At 38.5% G+C, this 19,123-nt stretch overlaps 2 protein-coding genes across 4 annotated transcripts; one reads left to right on the forward strand and one right to left on the reverse strand.

Moving 5' to 3' along the window:
- Nucleotides 1-1,654: 1,654 nt before the first annotated feature.
- ccnyl1 (cyclin Y like 1) lies at nt 1,655-13,937 on the forward strand. Its single transcript, XM_039682259.2, has 10 exons — nt 1,655-2,664; nt 9,526-9,600; nt 9,773-9,807; nt 9,911-10,011; nt 10,157-10,192; nt 10,297-10,348; nt 10,741-10,860; nt 11,708-11,874; nt 13,319-13,481; nt 13,573-13,937. The coding sequence occupies exons 1-10, from the start codon at nt 2,511-2,513 to the stop codon at nt 13,687-13,689; spliced, it is 1,020 nt and encodes a 339-aa protein (XP_039538193.2). The 5' UTR covers nt 1,655-2,510; the 3' UTR covers nt 13,690-13,937.
- A 392-nt stretch (nt 13,938-14,329) lies between these two features.
- On the reverse strand, nt 14,330-18,493 carry fzd5 (frizzled class receptor 5). 3 transcript variants are annotated; one of them, XM_039682257.2, is made up of 3 exons: nt 18,261-18,493; nt 17,935-18,067; nt 14,330-17,840 (listed from the first exon to the last, which is right to left on the reverse strand). In XM_039682257.2, the coding sequence occupies exon 3, from the start codon at nt 17,578-17,580 to the stop codon at nt 15,802-15,804; it is 1,779 nt and encodes a 592-aa protein (XP_039538191.1). In that variant the 5' UTR covers nt 17,581-17,840; nt 17,935-18,067; nt 18,261-18,493; the 3' UTR covers nt 14,330-15,801. The 3 variants fall into 3 exon arrangements, with proteins under 3 accessions (XP_039538191.1, XP_039538192.1, XP_088989346.1); XM_039682258.2 differs by having other exon boundaries at nt 17,935-18,070; XM_089133220.1 differs by lacking the exon at nt 18,261-18,493 and having other exon boundaries at nt 17,935-18,254.
- Between the last annotated feature and the right edge of the window lie 630 nt (nt 18,494-19,123).

Here is a 19,123-nt window from a genome sequence, read left to right on the forward strand (position 1 = left end):
GACCTCAGCTTTCAGAGAAATGCAAAGTCTGTCTGTTTTCAGTGATAGCATCTTTACTTTTGTGAAGTGACATTAACTTTATTCCCCTTTTGTATGTACCCTGTATGCAATGAGATTGATCTACTGCCATGCTGGCCAAAGTGAACTCTGAAATATGTGTGTTTGCCTTCATGCATACAAAAGACCAATCAATCTAAAGCAATGTTTGATCCCACTCATTTTGGACAAACACATCATGCACTTTTTGTATGATAGCTTTTAACTTTTGGACACGATGTACAGTACCAGTAGGATTTTATAGTGTTTCAAAAGTTTAGAAGTGTATTGTATATACTTTGTGACTTGGCTTACATTTTTAGAAGCTTTGCACTCTAATACTGTTACAATTGTGGATACTTGTTGTCAAAGCCCCCTCCCCCCTCCCTTTTGTACACAAATGTAAATCTATAATAAAATACTAATACTGTGTAATGAGTCTTATTGTCTGATAAAATTATTCCCACAATGCAATGTGTTAAACTTTGTACTCAAGGAAAGAGCTAAATGAGACCCCAAATAAGTCTGAATCACCAATTGCTTATCTTTATACATGGTTTTATTGTCTGGTTGGATCGTAATTTGGTAGACACTGTTTTCATACATTTTTTTTTTATTTTTTAAGAAAATTAGATTTACAATGTAAAGTAACTAGGTTATTTACTTGAGTAGAAATCAAGAGGCTGAATTTGTTAGTGCTTGTTTTTTAAATTAATAAAATATATTGCTATGATATTAAACTAATTAAACATGCTATATTCAGTCAAATCAATGGAAGGTAAGATTGTTTAGATTTTTTTTCAGTGTAACACTAAAGTGTGACAAAATTGTCCAAACTTTAGCTAAACCTATGAAAATGACTAAGAATAAATGAGTTCCTCATGCACCCCTCAGATCAATCATCCCCTGTAATGACCTGGACACAGAGAAAATGGGCCAATTTGAATCATCCCTTCTATTAAAAGGTACATTATGCATTGTGGTAACACCACAGGGTCACGTAAAATTGGGGGAGAACTTTTTTGTAACATATTCTAAAATTTTAATAATTTGATTTTTCCTATATTATACATATTAAATAAATAAAATATGATATCTCTCTGAATTGTGGCGGGAACATGCATATTTTGTTACACGTGAAATCTTCTAAATTCATTCAAACGTATTTTAAAATAAAAATGTAAATTTTATCACACTGTTTTTACCCTACTGAATACAAATTTGAGCATTTTATGATTTACTGGTACCAGTGGTATTTAATATTTATTTAAACACTTGCAAAGTAGAGCGGCTGCTGAATGATCCAATCATTTTTAGTTCAGAGTTGATAACACACAACTCCCTGAATTAAACATGCATACTACAGTTGCATACTAAAAGTGTATCATTACATAGTCTAATATTTCACATTCAAAATAATAGCAGACATCCTACAGTGCACACTGAGAATTCAATTCCATTCACAAAGAGGTGTGTAAATAGGCGGGGTTTAAATCTGTAGCTTGACGGCGAAGATTGACGGTTTTAATCACCAATCCTCGAGTAAATATTTAGTTTGTTTTGATGACTCATCCAATCGCAATTGATGGAATGTCTAAGCGGGGCGGGTCCTTTCCTGCGTCACTCGAAGCAGATGGCGGTGGTGGCGGGGAGCGGATCGCTGCTGCTGCTGCACTGGCCGGCGAGGAGGAGGGGATAACGGGGGGACTCTCGGACGAGACTCGGTGACACATTTTAATAACTCGAAACAAACCCGGCGCTTGAATTGGGCGCATGTAAATGGACAGGACTTTATTTCCGCTGCGCTCAAAGCCTAATTTTCTCTCGCTACGGGCCGAAGGCCTGAGGATTTAAGTGATTATTGGATTCAGAGTTTCAGCCAACACAGAGATCTGCCCTATAAACGACGGATAAATGCTTGGAAGGGTGTTATTTAAGGTCTATTTCGTCGGTCCCCGATTTGAACCGCCGAACCGGCCTGATTTAGTACTCATTCGGACATTTAAATTAGCGTTAAAGGGATTGTTTATCTCAGTTAGCTGGGAGGCTAATAAGTCGCCTATTCACAATGAATCAATTTTAGCCGTTAGCATGTAACGTTACGGCTAATTTAAAGGAATAAATCCGTATTCGATAATCTCAGACAGCTATTTTCTAGTGATATGTTTTCAGTCACGTGTCTTATATGCGGTTGTATTTATTACTCGGGTTCTAAAGGTCTTTTGTGGCACGGTGTCTAAATGCATGGAGTCCCGTTATATGACTGGCACAGATAGTAAAATACCTCTTGATTCTGGAGCAGCAAGACTGTAATGCTGACTCTGTGTATATTTCAGCTCTTCGTGAACCTTCATTTAGTTTAAGCTCATTCATTGATTCACATCAGAAGCTGCCCCGGTGTGAGTTTCAAAGGTGTTTGTCATAGACCAATACACCTGAGCAGGTAGAGCACGTGCTTGTGTATTTGTGTCATCATGGGCAATACAGTGTCCTGCTGCGTGTCTCCCAGTGGGAGCCCCAAACTACCCCGGCAGGTGGAGCGTCTGGAGGAGTATCAGATCAACACAGACCTGAGCGATGAAACCGGTCCATACCTGCAGCACATCAGTGATCGAGAAGTGCCTGATGGTAAGTTAGTGTGTGTTGTAGCTTACTGAGAAAACATAGACTACAGTGCCTTGCTAGTGAAGATCAACCCTGAACACCTGAACTATTAGCCGTTTACACCTGGCCACTTCATGCGTTTTTTGTGATCGGATAGCTATCTGATCGTGAAAAGACCAGGTGTAAATGCCCCCCGAAACGCATTCGAGACGGATTTGAATCCGATCGCTCAAACCACATTGGGAGGTGGTCTGGGCCGCATTCCAGTCGAAACTGCACAAGTGTAAATGCATCTGGTTGTTGAAACCACATATGTAAATTTTACTACTCCCAAAAATGATAAAAAAATAAACGTGTTATAGGCTATATGGCATGTTGTTTTAGTCAGATATGACGACGCTACTGCGACACACATCAACTCAGATGAGCAGCTGAGTCTATCAAGCCAACGGGCCGCAATCTATCGCAAATCAAAGGGAAAGTCGCAGACGCTTACCATCTTCATTAAAAGTAAAGAAAGGAAATGAACTTACCAGGGCTGTTTCGCTCTCTCTTATTGCTGTCTTTGCTGATTTTGAAATTAGCCGATGATAAATAAAATTCGGCTCATATCTGTTGCTTTCGGTGACGTGCACTTTACTAATCTGAGAAAACGCACGAAGTGGCCAGGTGTAAACAGTCCCTTAATGGTTTACTTGATAATTACAGACAGGTGTGATTTAACAGGATTGGAAGTTAACTTTGCAGGATGCTGGATCCCCACTAGCAAAACTGAGGAACCTTGAGCCAGACAATGGCACTCTTTGGACATCTCTTTATTTAACCTGATTTATATCATGTGCTTATTAAAGGTCAGCTTTAACTGAAATGTTGTAGTTTGAACCACGCATGGGTTGATCCATGTCGCCACAAAACAACATTTTATTCTTTGCGAAACTATTGTATTCTGTTCTATTCTTTTGTTATTGTGTTTCAACATTCGTGTGTCACAGCGTCTTGAAGAACTGCACTGAGATCTGATGCCTTGACCTCTTCATCTCACGGGTCGGGTTTCTCCTAACAGCTCAACACTTTAAGTGCTGTGTTGGTTGGTTTGCTCTGAAAGTGGATGGCCTATGATATTTTGTCAAAATTACTGTTGCAAACTTAAAAATCAGCTTTTGTTATTAAAAGAAAAGAGGTTTATGGAGATTTTTAGAAGGATGTCTGTTAGTATGTGGGATATGTGTGTGAAGCCTCTTGGGGCTGTTTGCAGTCTTTACTGCTGTTTATTTAGCCTGAGCTATTTTACTCTCAGGGGAGATGTATATAGGCACACACACACAACTTAATGTCCAGTGCTGTATTTAGAGCAACATGTCTTTATCTTTGTTTCTAAGCACATATGACAGCAGTGTAAACTCCACTACTTTGGCTGTGGTTAATCCTTTGTGATTGGGACATTCCAGGTCATGATTCGTTTGGAATTCTGTTGGAGATGTGAATAAAAACCATTCTAAATTTAACTGGCAGAGACGATCAAAAATGTTTAGTATTTCTGGCATCCCAGTGATGTAGATCTTTGGGACAGCTGCATTCTCCTTATCTCTCTCTATGTCTTTGGGAATCTGAACGAGGCATGTTTTGTTCCCTTTGGGGCTTAGAGTTTGAGTTTGGATAAACTTTGTTTTCCTGTTTTAAACTGTCTCACCATTTTCATGAACAGAATCACTTCTCTCGGGTGTCTTATGCCAGTTTTTCCCCATCTTTTTGTCTTATTTACCCATTAGTAGGCATTACGTACTCTTTATTAACCACCAAACCAGAAGAGAAGTGCAAGAAAGACGAGCACTGATAATATCTTCATTAAAGTATATTATTTGTGTTATTAGTGACAGCACTAACATTTATCAAAGTTGTGAATTCTCTTTTTTAAAGTAGTAGTTCACTTTAAAAAGAAAACTTTTGCTGATAATTTACCCACATCCAAGATGTCCATGTCTTTCTTTCTTTCTTTCTTCAGTCAAAAATAAATTAAGGTTTTTGATGAAAACATTCCAGGATTTTCTTCAAGGTCCAAATAAGAGTTTCAGTGCAGCTTCAAATGGCTTTAAACGCTACCAGACGATGAATAAGAGTCTTATCTAGCGAAACAATTGGTCATTTAAAAAAATAAATAAAAAAGTTTAAGGTTTACAACCACAAATGCTCACCTTGCACTGTTCTGTGATGAGCGTTCGTGACTCTCCTGTTCAAACTCGTTCATCAAAATGAACAAATCTTTTTTTCGAGTCATGACTCGAAGGGTCCTAAATAATACCCTTATTCATTGTCTGGTGTCATTTAAAGCTGCACTGAAACTCTCATTTGGACCTTGAACCGTTTGGTTCCCATTGAAGTCCATTATATGGAGAAAATCCTGGAATGTTTTCATCAGAAACCTTAATTTCTATTTCGACTGAGGAAAGAAGGACGTGGACATCTCGGATGACATGGGGGTGAGTAAATTATCAGCAAAAGTTTTTTTTTAAAGTGAACTACTCCTTTAACTAACAAAATCTGTCTGTGAGGTACACATACCCCATGTTTGTACACAAGCCACACTACAGCCATGTTCCTCCCCTCTGTGAGGACGGCTGCCCTACCCCCAGGGCTTATTTTTGACTTTGGTAGTGGGGGAATGGGAGTGTCGGTTAAGTGCATGAGCTATATAGACCTGTGGAATAAATGAATCTCAGTTGTTTAGCACATACAGAACTGTTCAAAAGTTTGGGGTTGGTGGAATTTAAAATAAAAATAATACTTGTATTCAGCAATGATGCATTAAATCAGTTTTCTCAAACTCAATTCCTGGAGGGCTACAGCCATGCAGAGTTTAGCTCCAACCCTAATTAAACACACCCGATCCAGTTAATCGGGGTTTTCAGGATTACTAGAAACTTCCAAGCAGGTTGAGCTGAAGCTAAACCCTACAAAGTTGTGGCCCTCTATTAATTAAATTGATCAAAAGTGACAGTAAAGACATTTACAGTCACAAAAAAAAATATATATATATATATATATATATATATATTTCAAATAATATACAGGTTTTTTTTTAACTATGCAAAAATCTGTCATTGTTTCCACCAAAAATATTAAGCAGTACAACTTTTTTTTAACATTGATGATAATAAGAAATGTCCTTTGACACTAAATTTTTTTTTAAATTGAAATAATATTCCACAATATTACTGTATTTTTGATAAAATAAATGCAGCGTTGGTGAGCATTGACTTATTTAGAAAACTTTTTTTTTTAAATACCGACCCCAAACTTTGAACAATGTTAAATGGATAGATCATCAAAAAATAATAATACTCGTTAATTTACTCACCCGTATGCCGTTCCAAACCTGTATGAACTCACCCGCATGCCGTTCCAAACCTGTATGAACACAAAAGATCCATTTTTGAAGATTATTCAAATTATCATTTCCAATAACAAAAGTGAAAAGGGGGTATGTCACGTTACAAAATGACAAAAAAAAGTGGTCTATATTCCTTTCAAATCATCATTTACTGGGCATGTTTATCAAAGTTCATGAGAGAAGCCATGCTTGAGCCATCAAAAAATCATTATTTTGAGCTCCAGTCCCTAGTCATTGTAATTGCGTGAAAGAGAGTGACTGGTCTCCCTCTTTTTTTCCCCCACAGAAGTTTGGAGTAACATGAGAGTGAGTAAATGATAACAAAATGTTCTGTTTTTGTTGAACTAGTACTTAAAAGCAATAATTCATGGGAGTTCCTTGCAGGGCTTTTACCACAGTTAAGGAGTATTTGTGCTCGACCAAGAAAGCATTTGTATTTTCCTGCAGTGTGGCGTTAGTTTTGCATTTTAAAAACTGAGTTGACGACAAACAGATAATTGGCTCTAGTTTGCCGACCTTAGGTGTTAACTAAAGTTGCACGTTCCTATCGGTCAGCGTTCCCTCTCACCCATGTCCATCGATCTCTCGGGGAAGGATTCTGTGCCTCAGCTCCAACAAGAGTTTGGTTGAGAAATAAGTCTTCAGATTTTCCCAACTAGGGATGGGACGGTATGAAAATTTCATATCACGATTATAGTGTCCAAAATAATCGTGATTATCAATATTATCACGGTTTTTGTTAAAAATTTATGAAAGTGCTCAAAAAGAACTGATGCTCACACTGAAAACATTTCATTTCATTTTATAATTGAAAATCAACAAACAACAAATAAAACAAGTCTCTCTATGCAGTTTTTTAAGCAAGATTCTATTCTATGGCATTTGCTTCTTTATAATGCCAGTCGTCAATAGCAACGCATTATTACACAGCGCACATCCATAACATTCACAACGGACGCATTGTTTCATTCAAATACAACTTGCCGTCTTGCGTCTCCGGTTTTTGATTGTATTGCAAAAATGAAATCAGAGTTGATTTATTTTTTACATAGTTTGATAATATTGGTGTGATATATCTTGTCTGGACGATTGTTTTACAAAATGAATTCATAAACAGGTAAGATTTAAAACATTAGCTAATCTCGTTATCAATTCAATATGTCCCCGTAATTATGTGGTAAAAATAAAATCGGTTTAATACGTGATGTATCTATACTTTACTATCCCTTAAAATATCACTCTTAATAATAGTCTTGTTTGAAGTTGTTCGTTCGTCTTTGGCTCAAATCCACTTGCTACGAACTTTTCTTCGCGGAAGCTTCACGTCTATTTCAAATGAGTGACATAAAATGTTTCAACTCAAAACAACATTTCGTGCCCAATTGTTTCCCAGATGTAGTTTTGGTATTAAGGTCAAAGTTAACTTGCCTTGCGTTCGGGTGATGATCACACAAGACGACTCGCAGATTTGAAGTGTTTCTATTGTAGTGACTTTTTGTTCGGCAGACAGGGTGACCATCCTCGATAAAGTTTCCCTCAGGACTTTTGTAAAACCCAAAATATGACCACACCTCAGATTTGGTCCTCTTAAAAGGCTGAAAAACCTCCTGAGCACGGTCACTGCCTTCCACCATTCCTTCTCGAATAGTAATTTAAAAAAATATTGCGTGCTGCGCGCCTGCGTCAGACTGGCCGACAGGATTCAGTGAGTTATTAAAATCGCGATAATCAAACACGGTTTTAATGATAATTAAATTTTAAACGATAATACTAACCGTCAGTACATTTTATCACGGTTTATAGTGAAACCGGTTATCGTCCCATCCCTATTCCCAACTGAACTGTACTTGGCATTTTTACTTTGCCATGACATTTATAATCTCTTATAGAAAATGGCTGTGATTATTTGTGTTGAAGAAAGATGTCAAGACTTGGTACTGCCAGGCTCCGAGGTTTTCATTTTCTTGGATGTTTCTGAATGTAGCTCCTGGAAACGCTATGCAGTGACCATAAAAGGTGAACTGCAGTGGGAATAGGATCTCTGAGTGATGTTTTATCATTACCTTTAAATATATACGTTGTTATTCATGAAGCTTGCTATTAACTCTTTTCTTTTTTTTTCAAACTGTTGCTTCATTGTTGACCAGCAAGAGAAATGTTTACACTAAAACGCACTTGCAGGCATAGCGCCCCTTGTGGTGCTGCTGACACTGCTACATGCATTATGATTTGACATTAGATCCATTGGGACACAAAATTGTGCTTGTTTTCACATACTTGTTAAAGTACATTTCGGACTGTAGACTGTTAAGTTATCTAAAATTGGGTACCCAGAACTCTCAAGGATCCTTTTGCCCTGCACCTGCGCTACACACCTCCTGCCAGTTTTGTAGCTCCCATGACATGGTTGCAGCTGTCCAAACATCTCCTTGGAGTGTGTTTATGGTAAAATAAATCTTTTGACCCTGTATCCAGTGAGTTTGAATGAAAAGAATGTCTTTTCATTGGCTGGTACAGACAACTTTTCAAGAAGTGGCTCAATTCCTCAATTCTAGCATTCTGAGCTGCACTTTGGGTAGAACGTTTTTTTACAGATATATAGACAAACATAAACACCATCTCGGTATCCTGTTATTGTAACGTATTTGACTGGCACGGCTCCTGTGGTGCATGGTGTTGTGGGCGGAGCTATGGGTGTATTGCAGTGCCCATACAATAGGCTCATTGTGCTCACCACTCCTCTCGCTCCTGTGGCAAGAGCAGATAGCAGCATGCTCCTGTCAGTTTATGTGTGCCGAATAGGACGACACGCCACCTTTATCAGTGTAGTAGGGGGTTTTCATTTTGAAGATGAATATTTATTCTGTGCTTTTCTAGTTCTGTATCTTAAAGTGCTTTTCTAGTTCTGTATCTTAAAAAAAAAGTGCCTTGTTATTGGCAGATGTCGTGAGCGGTTATTGTAAATATTATGCTGTACTGCATACAGACGCGTTTTTTTTTTTTTTTTTTTTTTTAAGAAATTAGTACTTTTATTCCGCAAGGATACATAAAAGTGACCGTAAAGAGGTTTATACATTTACGAAAGATTTTTTTACTTTTTTACGAGAACTTTTTACTTTATATTCATCAAAAACAATCATGAAACTGTTTTCAACATTGGTAATAATAAGAAATGTATCTTGAGCTGCAAATCAGCATATTAGAATGATTTCTGAAGGATCATGTGACACTGAAGACTGGAGTAATTCAGCTTTGCCATCAGAGAAATTAATTACATTTTATCAAAATAGAAAGTTTTTTTTTAATTCAATTTGAATGATATTTCGTAAGATACGTGAGGTTAGAAAATGAAATCAACCCAAACCTTTGAGTAGTATATGTGTAAAATTATAGAAGTATTATATTTCATTGATATTTAAGTACATACCACCTATTCTTTAAGGTGGTTTTCCAAATGTTTCTAATAATGCCTAATTGATGTACTATCTTTCTTTTAGATTTGGCTTTAGAGTCCAACCCCTCAGATCATGCCCGCGCCAGCACGATCTTCCTTAGCAAGTCACAGACGGATGGTGAGTGATTAAACAAATCTAATGAGTTAATAATTTAATTTTACTACCTAGTCAGCAGCTGCATATTAACCTAAGTGTCCTGAGTCCTGACCCATAAATGGCCACTGGCACAGCTTGTCAATATTTGTTGAAGAATTATTTAACGAAAAACCCTTGGTTTTCTCTTTTACAGTACGGGATAGGAGGAAAAGCAATCACATAAACCACGTGAGTGAATGTGCTGCGGAGTCTGTTTTGTGGTTGGGCTTGCTTGTATGATTGGGACGTCTTACTGCAATGCAAGCGTGTTAAATGTTGGTCCTTTCCAAAGGTCTCACCTGGTCTGCTTTCAAAGAAGTACAGTTCCTGCTCTACGATATTCATTGATGACAGTACCGTTAGTCAGCCCAACCTGAAAAGCACAATCAAATGGTCAGTGAAGGTTCACTGTATTATTGCAACATTTCTACAGTATAGTCAAATATACACAATAATGAGTACATGCAAATGAATGCATGTCAAAAAAATAAGGTGAAACGGTACTGTTGGTTGACACATTTGTGTTCTCTGTTTCCAGTGTCACATTAGCAATATATTATCACATTAAAAACAGGTAGGTTTGGTTATATATTTTACCATGAGAAAATAATTTGAGCTCTACATTTGATGAGGTATTTTATATACATTTTAAATGTGTTCTGTGAAAATCCATTTTAGGGACTCCAATAGGTCATTGGACATCTTTGATGAAAAAATGCACCCCTTATCTGTAAGTTAACCCCTTATTTATCTTGTTTCATCAGCAGCTGATAGACAATTTCACATTTTACAGTCACTGGTTTTGTTCAGACAGGCTGCAATATCTATTTTTGTGTGTATCAAATCCATTTAGCTGTTCAGTCTGAGCAGCAAAACATTTTATGCAATCCGATTTGTACATTTTATCTAATTCATGTGTGGTTTAAAATCCAGCTGAAATGGATTTTGGAAATGCGTTTCTGAACAGTCTGTTATTCTTGTTATTTGTAGCACTGTTAGATGTGTTTGTACTTGCACAATGACAGGGACTCTTTGCTATAGTGGAAGGTCTCTTTGCTGGCATTTGAGCTTGAAGTTGAATGTATATTAAGATGTTATGTATATAAATGCTACCTTTGGCAGAGGGAGCAGGTTCCTGACGATTACTCCCGCACAGATCCAGAACACAAACTCATCTATCGATTCGTCCGGACACTGTTCAGCGCAGCACAGCTCACGGCCGAGTGTGCAATCGTCACTCTGGTAAGAGAATGGCAGTCTGTCCGGCTAGTCTGCTTTACTTTCAACAATAAAATGAGAAAAAAGACAATAGAATAAATAACTGGTACAATGCAGAAAAAAAATATGAGGCTTTGATTTTTGACGGAGATATGCTTATTCACAATTTCCTAACACTCCACTAGAGGACAGTAGAGCACTAGAGAATGAATCATCATTTGCTTGTTTAACCTGTACTTTTCCACAATTCCAACTTCTTTCTTTTACCGTTAAGTAAATCATGTTATGTACTGCTCACCTATTTCATGACCAGTTAATGTTATTCATCAATTCAACAAACAAATATTTTGTTATTAATCTGGGTAATGCTATTTTATTAATATACTTTTGCTCATGAAGATTCATATATAATACATTAACTAATGTTGATTTATACAAGTAGTATACACTATCTTCAAGTCTTTGATGTTAGTAAGATTTTTTTTTTAATTCCTACTTTTTTTTAAAAATTCATATTTGTATTCTACAAGGGCACACAAAATGTATCAAAAGTGACAGTTAAGACATTTATAATAGTATAAAAATGTATATTTTTTTATCAAAGAATCTAATCTGAAAATATATCAATATTAGGGAGCATAACTGTATTCAACATTGAAGATATGACATTTCTAAAAACAATATTAAGCATATTAGAATTTCTGAAGGATTGTGTGACTGACATTTTACTTTCTTTGTAATTGAAATTAACATTAATTCAGATTATATTTTATTTCTAATCTACACACACTAATGTGTAGTCTTTCGTGCGAGTTGCCTTGGTAAAAACGTCTTCTGATATAACATATATTTACCACTGTCATTGCTGCAGGTATATTTGGAGAGGCTGTTGACGTATGCCGAGCTGGACATTTGCCCATGTAACTGGAAGAGGATTGTTCTGGGAGCCATCCTGCTGGCCTCGAAAGTCTGGGACGATCAGGCCGTGTGGAACGTTGACTACTGTCAGATCCTCAAAGACATCACTGTTGAGGACATGTGAGTGAGATAATATTATCACTGTCCATTCTGCTGAAATGAGACTGCTCACTTGTACCGTCCGTTTATAAATAGAACAAAATGTCCCGAATGCCACAAATCAATCTGAAATCTAGCACATGCTGCAGGAAGGAAGGATATCCATTGGAACAAGATTTTCAAAAAAAAAAAAAAATAAAGCCAGCAATACACTTCAAAACCTTGTTTTTTGTTGTTGTTGTGGTTGTTTTTGTTCTCGTGTCTCGATATCCATATAAATGACAGAGACAGGGTTTTTGTGTGTACGTGTCTGTGTTTGTGCTGTTCTACCTGATTGTGTATGTTAAAGGCCATGTCCCTCTTCTCTCCTCTCTGCCCCTTCACTCTATTTTCATCCCTTTCATTGAAGCAGTCTTTGTGAGCCTCTGGGCTGGCGGGCTTCAAGTGCTCTTAGACTCCTCTACAATGGTCCAGGCTCTTGGCCACTCCATTTGTTGCCCCTAGCGACCGAACATCCCTCCTCCCCCTTTCCCAACACCACCCATACCAACCTCAACCTAATGTCTGCTCTTCCCAAAACATTCGGGTCACTGTCTCCACGATGGTAGTCTCCGTACCTGTGATGGATTGGAGGTGTAAAAGATGATTCTTGTTAATAATAGTTAACCATTAGCATAAACTTTTTTTTTTTTTTTGGTGAATGATGAATTTGTTTTTATTTCATGGCTTTTGTGCAGGTCACTTAGCCCAAAGTAAATTCTTAAAATTTTAGGACAGTTATTCAGTGTAGTTCAGTGCAGTATTCAGTTGTTTGTTTGTTTTTCAAAAGAAATTACTTTTTTTGTTTTTTAAGAAATTAGTATGCGTTTAAAATGGATTATAAGTTACCGTAAAGACAAGTTTCTATTTAAAGAATACTGAAAAAAAAATCTGTTTTCACTAAAATATCAAGCAGCAAAACCGTTTAACACTGATTTCATAAAAATAAATGTTTCTTAAACACCAAAAAAAAAAAAAAAAAAAAAAACACTATTAGAATTATTTCTGGAGGATCATGTGACACTTGAGACTGGAGTAATAATGAAAATTCAGCTTTGCTCTCACAAAAAAACTGTTATTTTAAATAGTAATATTTTATAATATTGCTGTTTTACTGTATTTATGATCAAATGAATGCAACCTAAGTGAAAATGAATTGTTTTCAAAAAACATTTTGAAAAAGAAACATTTTCTAAATGTTCCCAAACTTCTGAATGATGGTGTATAAAAATTGCAAATGCTGTTCAAAGTAGTTTTGGATGAGGCAAAAAGTTTAGTATGTCACATTGTCAATGCTGTGCAAAATAATGGATTGTATATTAGTTGTCATGTTATTTTTTTCTTATCTGTTTGTTTTATTTACATTTGATTTTAATTAAAAAGACTAATTCTTGACTAATTTAATCTAATAATTTTTTTTTCTCAGGAACGAGATGGAAAGACATTTTCTGGAGCTGCTGCAGTTTAACATTAACGTACCGGCCAGCGTTTATGCCAAGTATTACTTTGACCTGCGCTCTTTAGCAGACGACAACAACCTGAGCTTTCCTTTGGAGCCACTGAGCAACGAACGAGCGCAGAAACTAGAGGTGAGGAGCTAAACAACGCGACCGATTTTTGTGATCTTTTTCCAATGTGTCAATTTAAAGACTAAAGTTCTCGTATAACTTTATTTCAAAGGCAATCTCAAGACTGTGTGAGGATAAGTACAAGGATCTGAGCAGAGTGGCCATGAGGAGATCATTTAGCGCAGACAACCTAGTGGGCATACGCAGATCCAACGCCGTTCTTTCTTAGAGCTTTTGCTCGGGAACAGATGGCACTCGTTGGACAAAACCCGTTCAGTGCCCGGCGATTTTATGCCAATCAAAAGATCCTACACCTTACCCAACCAACGCAGAACAACATGGAGACAAAAACAAACTGAATGAGGGGTTTTTTTGTTTTGTTTTTTGCTTACTATGTAGGCTACTAGCTGTGAACTGTCCGTTTTTAATTGAAATCATTTGCAGATGGAGTATTTTAAATAAACACTAATCATGTAACATGTCTGGATTTTGAAGAATGTTTTACAAGGTCGCTCTTACTTTTAAAGGGTTGGTTTAAGGGGTTTTGTTGCATTGCACTTAAAAAAACCCAGGGATTATTACATACAAGTTCTTTCACTCTCTCAATAAGTGCTAATTAACATCATGTTAGAAACTTATTTGTTTTAGACAATGTAAAATATATATATATATAAATAAAGTACAGGTTTTATTGCCAGTAAAAAAGGCACTGAAATGTATCAGTGCCTTCATGTATGTACTGAAACCTCTACTAACAAAGCATCAAGGTAAACATGCCCAGTCAGATTTCTTTTAAATCAACTGGGTGATTTCCTTTAAACGGCAGTAAAAAATAAAAAGCACAATAAATGATTGACCAAACGTTTGACTTGTAGGTTCACAAACTGCGCTTTACTTTTATTCTCTACCAATAAGAGAAACAAAAGAAACATGTACAAGACACTTCATAAATATCTAAGAATCTCTTTAAAATTGTAGCACTGAATTTCATATCTTTTACAAAACATATGTACAAAGTTGCCGTCTGGACTCTTAAAATGACATCTTCTACAAGATTTACATATGAGTAGAGTTCAACAAGTATGTACACTCAACCAGACACGCAAGCGAACTTGTGACGCATTTTGAAGACTACACAGGAAAAGGATTTCTACAACAGCTTGGAGTCAGACAACAGAAGCCATTTACACATTAATACTCCACTAAAATATTTCACACAGATCTACAAAACCAACACAGGTTTACAGATTCTGCCTGCTAAAAAGTGCATACCCGACTCTGGTTTTCTGCTTCAAAACACAAATAAGCTCAAATGACACACAAATTACCAAAGGGATCATGAGGCTTGAAAAGGAAACTGGTGGAAATAAATCATTCTTTTAAACAGACCAAAGGAAATGTTGTTCCACATCGGTTTGAAAATATTTGGCCTTTTTTCTGAAGTTCTATTCAGCAAACCTAGTATGGCTGCTGGTTAACACTTGAACCTTTGACCACAAGAGGGAAGTCAAGCTCACATTACAGAGCTACAGATTTTCTATAGATGGTACATACACATCCTATCATTTAAGACTCTCCAATTGATGCTAACCAACAATTTATCATCAGTGGAAAGATAGCTTGATAATCTTTGAAACAACCTGCTGGGGCTGTTGAGGGACCCTGAAGAATATACAGTGAACATGAACTGGTGCAGAACCACCTGCAACAACTTAAAGTTAACTGCTGCTTCACTAGACTAGCATTTTTCCTCCTCTTGCAGAGTATAAGCTGGAATGGTGTTGTTGCTTACAGGAAAGCATCTATTCACATCCTACCCTAAAACACATTGGTAGTTTAGAAAACTAGAGATGGTATTGAAAATGATGGAACAGAACATACCCACATCCTCTATAATGCTGACAAAGTCACAAACAGAGCGGCTGTTAGCTGAGATATCACAATTCTTGAATAGCATATTTACAAGAATACACAAATAAATAAAATATTTCCAGAAACTCATTTGTCTTGACTCATATCAAGTACTAACCTTCTCAATCTTTTTTTCCCATCATTCGTGATCTAAAAGCCACAGACAACAGCTAAGATGTTTGTGACAATTAAAAGTTGACAAATGATCTTTTCCTCACAAAGTATCAACAAGTTCATTGCTTTCAAATTAGACCAGTGAACGAAAAGAGCTTGACTACAACAAAACCAATAGTCTGTAAAAAAAATCCTTCATAACGTATTCATGCCGTCCATCAAATCTGGAAGTCGGATAGACACCTGCTCGTTTAGAGTCACGACTGGCGTCACTGTTATAGGGTTTATAAAAGGAACAGTTTTTTTTGGCCAATGTTCAGACATGTGATGAGGGTGCTGATTTGTGATAGGTCCCAGTGGGTGCCGTTCCAGCTCGGGCTGTGAGAGCGGCACTGGCCTCGCTGTACATGGACGACCCTGATACAGGTGGCTTCCGGGTCCTACAGGGCATGTACCGTGCCACAAAGCACCTCCAAGACTCCAGAGTCTTCCCTGACCAGATCCAAACACCTGAGGTAATGCCTACTACAAGACACATGAAGTACTTCAACATGAAGACAGCATAATCCGGGCCCATGCCGAGCCTCTGGCGCTCTGACGGGCAAGAACAGGCCAGCGCCCGCTCCCAGGCTGGCCTGTAATGTTGCTCATACACCAAACATGCTACCACAATAGTTGCGGGCACCGTGTACAGGACGGTGAAGAGCCCAATCCGGATCATTAACTTCTCTAGCTTGTCTGTCTTGGTGCCGCCCTGTTTAATGACACTACGGATCCGGAAGAGGGAAACAAAGCCAGCAAGCAGGAAGAGGGAGCCGGTGAAGAGGTAGACGACCAGAGGCGCCAATACGAAGCCACGCAGGCTCTCCAAGCTCTGGTTGCCGACGTAACAGATCCCAGCCACAGGGTCCCCATCCACCGAACTCAAAGCTAAGACAGCGATGGACTTGACGCTGGGAACAAGCCAAGCAGCAAGGTGGAAGTACTGAGAGTATCCCGCGATGGCCTCATTCCCCCATTTCATCCCTGCTGCCAGGAACCAGGTGAAGGAAAGCACCACCCACCAGATGGAGCTGGCCATTCCAAAGAAATATATGAGCAGGAAAACCAGGGTGCAAAGGGCTGGACCCGTGGTGTCATAGAGGATGTGTTGTTGGTCGCCGGAGCCCTCGCAAGCTACTCGCTCATGGCCCGCGAGAAGTCGCACGATGTACCCCAGCGACACGAACAGATAACAAGCAGCAAGGAAGATAATCGGCCGCTCTGGGTATTTGAAACGCTCCATGTCAATGAGGAAAGTGGCCACGGTGGTGAACGTCGAGACGAAGCACAGCACCGACCACAGTCCGATCCAGAAGGTTGTGAAGGTACGCTCATCGGGGGAAAAATAAGGTTGGTGGCAGGGCAAAGCACAGTTGGGTAAAGAGCCAGTATACACTCGGTTATGGAGAGGATGAACTTCTTTTTTGATGGGCACCAGAGGGTCTCGACAACGGCAATCACGGTCACACTTCTGCGGCGGAGCAGATTTTGCAGTGGCTCTATGTCGTGGTGTTCCCTTGGGAGTGGGTTTGGGGAAAGGAGGTGATAGAGTCGTAGTCTCACTGCTGGTCCTGTCCATACAAAGCCGGTCGGTGTCACCCAGCATGGGCAGCTGCTCGCAGCTCATCCGCTCTGGCCACTCAAACCCATACTGGATCATGAGAGGGGAGCAACCCCGTTTAGCTCTCTCGCACACAGACCTGCAAGGCGGCAGGGGTTTTTTGTAGTCCTGAAGACAGATGGGGGTGTACATACTGCACAGAAAGAAAAGCAAGTCCGGGGAGCAACGGATCCGGACAAGCGGCCAAAACTGGTGCACTTCCAAGCCGACTTCATCCTGGGTGTCATGATTGAACTGGTTGGGCATGTAGGTGTGATTGTATCCGATCCCTTTGCACATCGGTACGGTGATTGGCTCACACACTATATCCTTAGAGGCAGCATTGCCGAGCCGAGACAGTTGCAACAGCAGCAGAACGTGAAGCCAAAATCCGACTAGGTGCATCCCAGAAGTCTCCATGGTGAAATGATGCTTATCTGCAGGTTCTCTCATACTGGAAAACTATGAATTTCAATTCTTGAGTATTTTCTCAGCTCAGGTTTTCCCCCCTTCCTTCCTTTTTTAATTTATTGCTGCGTTTCGGAAAGAAGAAATCCCAAAAGGAAACCTTAATTGCTCCAGCAGCATGTCCACAGTCCACAAGGTTGTAAATCACAGTGAAGTTTCATTCCAGATCCCGAGCACTCTTTCTTCCAACTGTGTGAGTGCATTTCAAACAGACCATGATTCTCACACAGACACTGAAACACGGGCTGAAAGAGTAAAATAACAACTTTAGTTAAATCAAACAATAGCTTAATAATTCGACAGAAAATCATAAACATATAATTGAGCGGCAGAACGTACCGTGGAAAAGCACGCGCAACCGTAGACTGAATGGTCAATCATTCACCGAGTAAACCGTGTTAAGGTCGAAAGTTCATTTCCCGCAGATACTTTGTAAGAAAGTAACATTTTAAGCGTCGGTTTCCTTTCGTATCTGCTTTAAATTCCACATGGCAGGTGAATCCATCCAAAGAATGCAATCCGGTGGATTCACAACAAAAAAGACGCCGAAAAAGCAAGAAGAATAAAGAGAAAATAAATCTGATGTGCGAAAATGAAATCCTTTTTTAAGAGTATAATAAAGGTAAATAATATTATTAATAATAAAATAAAATAAAAAAAATCACCTTTCGCGTTAATCCTCAGGCCAACAGGTTTCAGGTGCTTCCTGATATTTCCTTCAGTGTGTTTGGCAGCAGTCCACTGGAGTCCTTTCACACACTTTAACATGTATAAATTCCACACTAAACTCTTTTTAAGAGACCTCAACAAATTTGTTGAGATCGCGTTTTTCTGTGTGTTCCCTCTGTTGGCTGCGGAGCCAGTAATTACTCACTCCGTAGAGGTTCAGTGGAGTGAAAATACTCCACCCGCCATGACACGCCCACAACTTTCAGGCCCCAACCCCTTTTTACCAGGGGCCACTGACAGACAATCATCTATCTATCTATCTATCTATCTATCTATCTATCTATCTATCTATCTATCTATCTATCTATCTATCTATCTATCTATCTATCTATCTATCTATCTATCTATCTATCTATCTATCTATCTATCTATCTATCTATCTATCTATCTATCTATCTATCTATCTATCTATTGCTCGTCTGTCTGTCAATTAATAAGTCTTAAACTATGACATGTTATCCACCCTCAATTACTGTAAATAGAAAACGTGATACTTGATAGAACAATGGGTGAACATGAAATTCATGTTAGTCAAAAAATACCAGGAAGATGCCACACGTTGGCTACTCCTCTAACCAAAATGAGGATGTTTAAATTAGTCAGTGGAGATTTAGGGGCACCGGCGAGTGTGTGTGTGTGTGTGTGTGTTTGACTATGAAAAGGCCTTGAGTCTCTCTTGTGCAAGTGTATCCTGTATTACGTTTGCGTTTACCCTCTAGGCCCATTCAGGACAGATGGAGCTGTGCAAACACTCAGATAATGACTCCTAACACAAGCTTAATCACTCACGCCTCAACAA

Source organism: Pimephales promelas, chromosome 7, assembly GCF_988280905.1.
Source record: "Pimephales promelas chromosome 7, fPimPro1.hap1.1, whole genome shotgun sequence".
Classification (NCBI taxonomy): Eukaryota; Metazoa; Chordata; class Actinopteri; order Cypriniformes; family Leuciscidae; genus Pimephales; species Pimephales promelas.